The 10,271-nt window shown below is 36.7% G+C and overlaps 1 protein-coding gene across 1 annotated transcript; it reads right to left on the bottom strand.

Moving 5' to 3' along the window:
• Positions 1-7,199: 7,199 nt before the first annotated feature.
• On the bottom strand, positions 7,200-8,102 carry LOC133036858 (uncharacterized). Its single transcript, XM_061113620.1, has 2 exons — positions 7,934-8,102; positions 7,200-7,834 (listed from the first exon to the last, which is right to left on the bottom strand). Exons 1-2 carry the CDS (start codon positions 8,100-8,102, stop codon positions 7,200-7,202), a joined length of 804 nt encoding a protein of 267 aa, XP_060969603.1.
• Positions 8,103-10,271: the final 2,169 nt, after the last annotated feature.

Below are 10,271 nucleotides of genomic sequence, written 5' to 3'. Positions count from 1 at the left end.
CTTTCAGGTATTCGTGTCACACAAATCAAGTGGGATTTCTTCTGGAGTTATACCTTCTATTAAGAAGTCAGCTAAAGAGTGGCCCTTGATGGATGTTCGAGGATGGTATGTTCTGTCGAACTGCCCCAGTTCAGTCGACCATTTTATCAATCTTCCAGAAGCATCTGGTTTTGATAAAACTTGTCTCAAGGGCTGATCGGTTAACACTTTTATGGGGTGAGCCTGGAAGTATGGCCCTAGTTTGCGAGACGCATGGACTAGAAATAACGCGAGTTTTTTTAGAGGGGGATATCTAGATTCCGCCCCTAATAACCTTTTACTTACGTAGTAAATAGGTTGTTGGTGCTTGCCCTCTTCTCGCACTATAGCTACACTAATCGCATCTTCTGAGATGGCTAAATAAAGAAATAACGACTCTCTAGTTATTAGTTTCGCCAAAACTCGAGGCATTGCGAGATGCCTTTTTACGCTTTAAAAGGCTTCTTTGTACTCTTTTCTCCACTCTAACTTTTTGTTGCCTCGCAATATGTTGAAGAACGGCACACACTTATCAGTTGACTTTGAAATGAATCTGTTAAGTGTCGCCATTCTTCCTGTCAGGGCCTGTACTTCCTTAGACTTGATCGGGGATGGCAGGTCTATTAATGCCTTGATTTTTTCAGGATTTCCCTCAATACGCCTCGCATTAACTATGAGGCGAGGAAACCTGGAGGTTATACGTGGAGGGCGCATCCAATGAGCAAGGTTCAGGTGCAGGGGTAATATTAATGTAACACCCCCATTTCTCGAGATGTCACACAGGATAGTCCGTATAAAAAAATTTAATAAGTTAAAGACAATAAAATACTTCTTTATTGAAAAATATCTAAGCATGAGATCTCACTGTTTAAAACAAAATACTTTTAGTACCGTAAACTTAAATAAGAACTAGTTAAATCAAAATATTGGTTCCACAATGTTTAGCATTTAAAAACATTAAAAGAAAAATACTGGGCCAGCCCCCTAACATGCAGTCCACGCCTCGAGCTCTTCAATCTCACTACTTAGCCTTACCCATACCTGCACACAGAGTACCCGTGAGCTAACGCCCAGTAAGAAGAGCTATGTAGGACATAACCCTCCTAACTAGATACCTGACATTAGTTACTCTTAATATTAATCAACAATAATTCATATTCCATAAATATATTCACAACGCATGTTGTTCTCACATGCATAAATCAAGTCTCATACCGCACATTATACTCACATACGATAATCAACTATGCACTCATGTTGATCAGACATGAGGTAACCTGCCCTGCCTTGTATTATTCTCACACTTGGCATCCAACAGGGTAATTAATTACCATTAGCTGTACTCACCCATGATCAAGTTATAACCTGCAAGTCTTATGCTCACACAAGCAGCAAGATCCTAACACTATTCTAATGCTAACGATGCTAGCAAAATCTAAGGAAATCACAACACAATCAAATTAAATAGCAAACCAACCCAAGTTGTATGCATAACATACACCCTGTGCACAGATGTCCACTCTTCTTACCTCAGTTGCTAAGACCACACTTGCTACCTCGAGCACCTCAACGAATTTCGTTGTTGAGAACAAGATCCTAAACATTCATTAACCCAACAATACACTCAAAATACATTCAAGTATGAATCTCTAAACTCATATAGAAACTTACGTAAAAATACGCAGCACATACGTCCATTTTACTTGCATGGAACACCATACATAAGCATTTACTATTTTGATTCACACAAACAAGGGCGGAGGTACATTGCAGCCAAGGGCGGCCTTGGCCCCCCCACCCCAATTAATATATATGCATTATTTTCTAATTTTTATTATATATAATCTAATTTTAAGAGTTTGTTACTAAATGGCCCCCTTGACCAAAGTAAAATATTTTAAAGAATTTTTCAAATAATATCAAAATAAACTTTACTTGTAGAATAAATGTTCAAAAAAATAATTAGTTTCCTTATTTATTTTTTTTCATTTTGTAAGTCATTGATAACTTTTTTTTTTATTTATTATTAAATTTAATAATTAATAATATAAATGATTAGTAAAATTACTGTTCAATTTTTTTAAAAAAAATATCAAAACACTTACAACAATCAAATATCATCGTAACTTTTTTCTTTCTATTTTATTTCAAAGCAAGTCACACGAGTCACAATTTTATAAATAAGGTGATCATATATCATGGAGTTTTATTTTGATCCTATACGTATAAATATACTTTTATTATTAAGATAAAATATAGAAATTTTTTCATTTTTACACTTCAAAATATTTTTTTTTTTTTACATTTTTACGGAATTTTACATAGAAACCTCTATTGCAACTAGCGTTGCAACCTAAATTGCAACAAAATATCGTATAGAAACCCCTATTACAACTAGTGCTACAACCACTATAAAAACCCAAACCGTAAAACCGTAAATTTGAAAAAAAGTATATGGGATAATTCCCTTAAAAAATAACATATATATAATTAATTGGTGGTAGTGAATTTGGCCCCCCTAACTTTTAAACCTGGCTCTGCCCCTGCACACAAACATATTGCATGCACTCAAACAAACAATTTTAACGTAAAACATGAATTCATACAACACCTTTTTAAGTAAAATTTTACTAAAATACTATTTATTCTAATTAAAACCCAAATAAATAGTTAATTAATCACCCATAATTATAATAATTACATACAACAACTAATCAATAATTAAATATATTCCCTTTTATATCATAGACAGTAAATGGTATTACAAAAATACATTTTACTATTTTAACAAGACTTATCTATTTTTCATAATTAACTTAAGAATTAATTAAGTAAATTCATGAAAAATACCAAAAATGATTAAAAACCGAATCTAACTATTCTAACACAGTTTACAATCTGTAATAAGCCACAAATAATTTTCTTTGAATTTTCTAAGCAACCTAGGTATTTTTCATAATTAAAATAAGAAATAACATCAATAATTCATGAAAAATACATAATTGCCTAAAAATTCAATCTACCAATTTTATAACAGTTTTATATATTATAGCTCATCATATAAAATAAATCTAGATTTTTCTGAGCACCTAAGTATTTTTCATAATTAATTTATGAAGTAAACTAAATAATTCACAATAATTCCAAATAAATTCAGAAAATTATGAAACTTCACCAAGCACCTTAGAATAAAACAAGGAATCAAAACATACAAAAATATCTAAGAAAAACACCTCAAAAACGCTCAGAACGTGATCGCCGACGTTCTCGTCGGTTTCGTCGCCGGTAAAGTGTAACTTTGTCTCCAATTGCTCTTGAAGCGTCCTTTCGATTGGGGAAGCTCTCCACAGTGCTTAGGACCTCAAGAAGATCAAGAAAAGAGGTCCGAGAAGGCAGATCGGGGTCGTGTCCTTCTTTGGCGGTGTACCGTCTTTAATGGAGTCAAAATATTGGTTCTTCGTTTTGGACGTTTAAGCTTCGTTTTCTTACGTCAAAAAAAATCCTTAGGGTCCAATGCACTCATATATAACCTCCCTTGACCCAAGAACAAGCTTAAACACATTCGAATTCGAGTCCGTTTCAAGCAGCACCTTCGAAGCTTCAACAATGGCGAAACTCGAAACGAGGACCTCCGCCCCTTATACAACGTTAAAAAGCTTCCTTCGGTCGTATATAAGTGATCCCGAACCCCCACTTTCACCCAGGTTGCAGTCCACTTGAAGAACAAAATTTTTCGGTATCGTATACGAAAATAGAACTCAAAAACCTAATATCTATCGTGTTTAAACCCTAGCAAAAAGATCGCTTTAAACTGAAGTGCAACGATTCTCACTCCATAAAAATCTCGGTTCGGTTCGGACGTGCGTATATACATTCGTATATACACAACAGTAACAACAACTATAATAAAAATTAATAACAGTACGCAATAATAATAATAATTGTAATAATCATAACAATAACAATAATAATAATAATTGTGTTAAATATACCCTTTAACACTATAATAATATTTACAAATATTATTATACTAAAAATAATAATCACAATCAGTATTATTATTATTTCCACTAATAATAATATGTACCAAAATCAAACCAAATTGCATATTCATTTAATAATATCCAGATATGTATTTATTAGGCATTATGCACATGCCAATAAAAATCAAATATTATATCATCATAAAAATCTCATACATATTTAAACCCATAAATATGTAAAATAATAAAAATACTCTTCGCTAAAAAATTACAAAAATACCCTTTCTGAGCTAGCGGTTATTACAATTATCCCCCTTTAAAAGAAAATTCGTCGCGAAATTTTACTCAAATAATTCTGGATATTGTTCTCGCATATCAGACTCTAGCTCCCAAGTAGCTTCCTCAACCACGCTGTTTCTCCATAGGACTTTCACCAAGGTAATTGTCTTATTTCTCAAAATCCTATCCTTTTGATCAAGAATCTTTACCGGACGTTCATTGTACGACAAATCTTCGTGCAAACCCAGTGTTTCATAGCTCAAAACATGTGATGGGTCTGACACATATTTTCGAAGTTGGGATACATGAAATACATTGTGCACCCCAGATAATGATGGTGGTAAAGTTATTCTGTAAGCTACACTGCCTACTCTGTCCAATATCTAAAACGGACCAACATATCTGGGACTTAGTTGCCCTCTCTTGCCAAATCTCTTCACCGAGAGTCCTTTTCATGGTGTCACTCGAAGAAACACATGATCACCCACTTCGAACTCAATGTCTCTCCGCTTCAGGTCTGCATAAGATTTCTGTCTGCTTTGAGCTGTGATCATTCTGGCCCTGATCTTCTGAATAGCTTCGTTGGTGTGCTGGCCCTATGAGTTTGTTCTATCCCAACTCATCCCAATGCAGTGGAGACCTGCATTTTCTTGCATACAACATCTCATAGGGTGCTACCCCGATAGTAGACTGATAGCTGTTGTTGTAAGAAAATTCAATCAAAGGCAGGTATTTACTCCATGATCCTTGGAAATCTATCACACATGCCCTCAACATATCTTCCAAGATCTTATTTGTTCTCTCAGTCTGACCATCTGTCTCTGGATGATATGCAGTACTTAACTTCAGTCGAGTTCCCATTGCTCTCTATAAGCTTTTCCAAAAAGATGAAGTAAACTGAGCATCTCGATCACAAACAATAGAATACGGTGCCCCATGTAATCTCACAATCTCATTCACATAAAGTTCAGCAAATTGGTCCATGGAGTAAGTCATGCCTACTGGTAGAAAATGAGCAGACTTTGTATACCTATCCACAACTACCCAAATGGCGTCATGCTGCTTTGTAGTCTTAGGTAACCCAGTCACAAAATCCATAGAAATCTCTTCCCACTTCCATTTAGGGAGTTTCAGTGGTTGTAATAATCCTGCTGGCCTTTGATGCTCTGCTTTAACTTGTTGACATGTTAAGCATTTGGCCACAAATTCAACTACATCCTTTTTCATACCAGGCCACCAATACAATGCTTTCAGGTCATGGTACATTTTAGTGGTCCCGGGGTGAACTGAATAAGGTGTAGTATGAGCTTCTACCAATATCCCCTTCTTGAGCTCATCATTATCGGGCACATAAATTCGTCCCTTGAACCGAATTAATCCCGTATCTGATATTTCATAATCTTTGGCGTTACTATTCAAAATTTCTTGCTTTAGTTCACTGAGCTTTTGATCTGTCGTCTGCCCCTCCTGAATTCTTTCTAATAAAGTTGATTGAAGTGTGACCTTTGCAAGTTGCCCTGTGATAAACTCTATACCAGCTCGTTCCATGTCTTCTACTATTTCCCTTGATACTCTTTGTAAAGTGGAAACTAGTCCGGGACCTCTACGGCTAAGTGCATCCGCTACCACATTGGCTTTACCAGGATGATACGTTATCTCGCAGTCGTAGTCTTTGACTAACTCCAACCACCTCCTCTGCCTTATGTTTAACTCCCTCTGGGTGAAATAGTACTTTAAACTCTTATGATCGGTGTAGATTTCACATTTCACTCCATAGAGATAATGACGCCAAATTTTTAGTGCAAAACCCACTACGGCTAATTCTAGGTCATGTGTCGGGTATCTCTGTTCGTATTCTTTTAATTGCCCTGAAGCGTAAGCAGTTACCTTCCCTTCTTGCATTAGAACAAAACCCAACCCTTGTTTAGATGCATCACAATATACCGCAAATTGTCCCTCTTCTGTTGGTAAACTAAGGATTGGTGCCGAAATAAGTCTACTCTTCAACTCTTGGAAGCTTTGCTCACACTTGTCTAACCAGGAAAATTTTAGATTCTTCCTAGTTAATTCTGTTAAGGGTGGGGCTATTTTTGAGAACCCATCAATAAACCTTCTATAATAGCCTGCTAAACCCAAAAAGCTTCGAACCTCTAAGGCGGTCTTTGGCCTAGGCCATTCTTTCACTGCAGCAACCTTGGAAGGATCTACTTTTATTCCCCCGTTAGGGACAATGTGGCCCAAAAATGCAACCTCGGACAACTAGAACTCACATTTTTTGTACTTGGCATACAATTGATGTTCTCTCAGTCGCTGCAATGTCAAGCAGGAAACTGGTGCTGTCCCGGGCACTAATTCTATCACAAACTCGATTTCTCTGTGTGGTGGTAACCCGGGTAACTCCTCTGGGAATACATCAAGAAACTCAGCGACTACCCATGTTTCCTCTGGCTTTCTTTCAATTTTCTTGGTGTCATCAACCACATTAACTAGATACCCTAAGCACCCACGTTGCAATAGTTGCCCAGCCTTCATTGTCGAAATAATAGGGGTGCGGGGTTTCTTTCCTACCCCCCTGAACTCGAATGTCTCTCCATCTTCTAGTGTGAAAACAACTTTCTTTTGCTTGCAGTCAATTGATGCTCCATATTTGGTAAGAAAATCCATGCCCAAGATTACATCAAAATCAAATAAATCTAATACAATCAGGTCTACAAATAATTCCCTACCATCTATCCTAAAAGGTATACCCCTAAGCCAATTTCTAGAGACTACAACCTTCCCAGATGGTAACATGGTCCCAAACCCCAGTATAAATAACTCACTTGGTGCGTTTATATGATTAACAATTGTACTAGCAATAAAAGAATGAGTTGCACCAAAATCAAACAAAACTTTACAAGTGGTGTTGGCCATAGGAATCTAACCTGATACAACCGAAGGTTTGGCCTCAGCTTCTGCTTGAGTGATGGCAAAAACTCTGGCTGGGACATACTTGTTGTCTTTCTTGGGTTCTGCTTTGTTCCCAATCTGTCCCCACAGTGGGCAATTGCGTTTGATATGTCCTTCCTTTCCACATTTGTAGCATGCTTTTGCGCGACACTCGCTGAGATGACGTTTGGTACATTTAGGGCATTCTGGAATGTTTCGCCCACTGCTGCCATTAAATCGTTGGTCGTTATCAGTTTTGTACCTCTTCTGTTGACTTGACTGCCCGGACTGGTCTTGTCCCCGTTTCTTGTGGTCATTTGAATTGGCTCCACCTTTCTTAGATTCTCTCCTGGCAGCATTTTCCTTCCAAATTTTGTTTTCACTCCGCTCAGCCGTAAGAGCCATTTCGATAACTTGAGCATAACTGAATTGACCCCTTGACACAATTTCCACATCTCGAGCAACCATTGGTTTCAGGCCTTCCACAAATCGATGTGCTCTCACTCTATCAGTAGGTACTAGATGTGGAGCGAATTTCGCCAATCTATTAAATTTTTGTGCATACTCAGTCACAGTAAGGCTCCCTTGGACCAATCCAGTAAATTCATCGACCTTCGCTGCTAGAACTACTGAGTTATAATACTTCTCATTAAAGACCCTTTTGAAATCATCCCAGTTCATGGTATCTACATCCTTTGTTTGTTCCACCACCTCCCTCCAGATACAAGCATCTTTCCTCAGCATGTATGATGCACACTTCACTCGGTCATTCCCATTGACCCTTAGCATCTGCAAAATGCTTTCTATGCGACTCATCCACTCTTCAGCCACTACTGGGTCTATGCCTCCCTCAAACTCAGGTGGGTGTTGTTTCCGAAATCTCTCTGCTAACATCTCATGTCTAGCCTCTTTAGCAGGCTATACCACTGCAGCTGGTGGGTCTCTATTTTCTGCATCCTGCCTTATTTGGACTGGCGGCTCCGGGTGACGTCTTAGCTGACAAAGTTCTTCATCTTGCCTATGAATGATTCCTTCCAATGCGGCAAGGCGCTCTTCCCATCCCTGTGGTGCTTGAGGTGGTTCATTGATCCCTCCATCATCTCGGCCTCTATCTCGGCCTTGGCCTTAGCCTCGACCTCGACCTCGACCTCGACCTAATCTGACTGACCTTCTAGGAGGCATTTCTAAACTCCTGAACCACACAGACCAAACAACATCAAGAGGGGTCATTTTGATCATCAATTTTACATGAAAAGAATATTACACTCCCTCGTGCAGAAATTAAAGGCAACTTAATTATAAGTAATAACCACTTACAGTACAGTGAGTCGAGCTCGTCTCATGGCGGTGAACATTACATGTTAGGGCTAACCACATTCTTTAGAACCGTATTGCTCTGATACTATATTGTAACATCTCGATTTCCTGAAGTGTCACATAGGATAGTCCGTATAAAACAATTTAATAAGTTAAAGACAATAAAATACTTCTTTATTGAAAAATATCTAAGCATGAGATCTCACTGTTTAAAACAAAATACTTTTAGTACCGTAAACTTAAATAAGAACTAGTTAAATCAAAATATTGGTTCCACAATGTTTATCATTTAAAAACATTAAAAGCAAAATGCTGCGCCAGCCCCCTAACATGCAGTCCACGCCTCGAGCTCTTCAATCTCACTGCTTAGCCTTACCCTTACCTGCACACAGAGTACCCGTGAGCTAACGCCCAGTAAGAAGAGCTATGTAGGACATAACCCTCCTAATTAAATACCTGACATTAGTTACTCTTAATATTAATCAACAATAATTCATATTCCATAAATATATTCACAACGCATGTTGTTCTTGTTGGGTTTTGTGCCCTAAATAAAACCCATTTCAATATAATCAGATTTACTTATTAATAAAGATCAGAAATAACATTTTATGTTGCATGGTTCACATGATTTATTTAATTATTATATACACATAATGTATGAATTCTATTTAAGTCTAGAACATATGAATTTGTTAATGATTATAGTGTTGTCAGCACAGTGGAATATAATCTTGATTATATGTTCGAGAGTTTATTCCCTGATCTGTCAGAACACTAGATTTAGACTGGCATGGTATAATCAACGATAGGTATTCTTACACCTTGAATAAGTGGTATGTCCTTTCGAGGGCATTGGCAAAGTTTACCAGTATCGGATGTATGGAGTATACATCGGAAGGGACCGATATTGAACTTTTATTAGATATATTAAAATTTACCGTAATATCTATTCAATACAATATCACCTGTTGATCCTAGATCAAACGATCTTAATCCTGATATGTTTAGGTTCGATCTCAAGAGTATTATACATGTTCTTTGATTTGTTACTTAAGCCTACTTTTGGGTTAGGGTGATATGTACATTTTGGGAACATGATAGTATAATTGAGTGGGAGCGCTAACATAAATATGGAGTCTATAACTTCTATAGGAATTTAGAAGTGAAACGATGATATCCTTCGAGCTTGGCTAAACAGAGATAAATGGTGGAGATCTCATTTCACTTCGCTGAAATATCATTTATACGGAGCTAAGTGTGTTAAGGATAACATACATTGAAGGTGTAACGGTAATTTATTTCATATTCAATGTAGATCATATGTTAGAGGGTCATTGATCAAATTAGGATTATAACAATGGATAACTAATGACGTATCTACATCGTGGAACATATAGAGCGTTCTATATGACTGAGAGTGCAATTCCAAGTTCTAAGTGTGGATTCAATAAGGAATTAATAAGTTACGGAATTTACTTGGTAAATTTGGTTAGACTTATTGGAAGCTCAGAAATATAGGCCCATGGTCCCCATACTAGTTGAGACCATACTGCTTGTAAGACTCAGTTAATTGATTTTAATTAATCAATTATAATTCTAAAGTTAGATTATGTCTACTTTATGAATTTTCACTAAGCAAGGGCGAAATTGTAAAGAAAAGAGATTCTAGGTTTATTTATTAATTAAGAGACTTTATATGTCTAATTAATAAATATATTAAATGACAATATTATTTAATAATTA

Source organism: Cannabis sativa, chromosome 4 (genome assembly GCF_029168945.1).
Source record: "Cannabis sativa cultivar Pink pepper isolate KNU-18-1 chromosome 4, ASM2916894v1, whole genome shotgun sequence".
NCBI classification, from domain to species: domain Eukaryota; kingdom Viridiplantae; phylum Streptophyta; class Magnoliopsida; order Rosales; family Cannabaceae; genus Cannabis; species Cannabis sativa.
Note: the sequence above shows the minus strand (reverse complement) of the source record. Positions and strands in the feature narration are given on the sequence as shown.

Bases quoted from the DNA above. Each gene is read 5' to 3' on its own strand.
- LOC133036858 (XM_061113620.1), bottom strand. From the start codon at position 8,102: ATGTTAGCAGAGAGATTTCGGAAACAACACCCACCTGAGTTTGAGGGA. The intron at 7,835-7,933 runs GTATCTGGAGGG...ATAACTCAGTAG, and splicing joins CATGCTGAGGAAAGATGCTT to TTCTAGCAGCGAAGGTCGAT.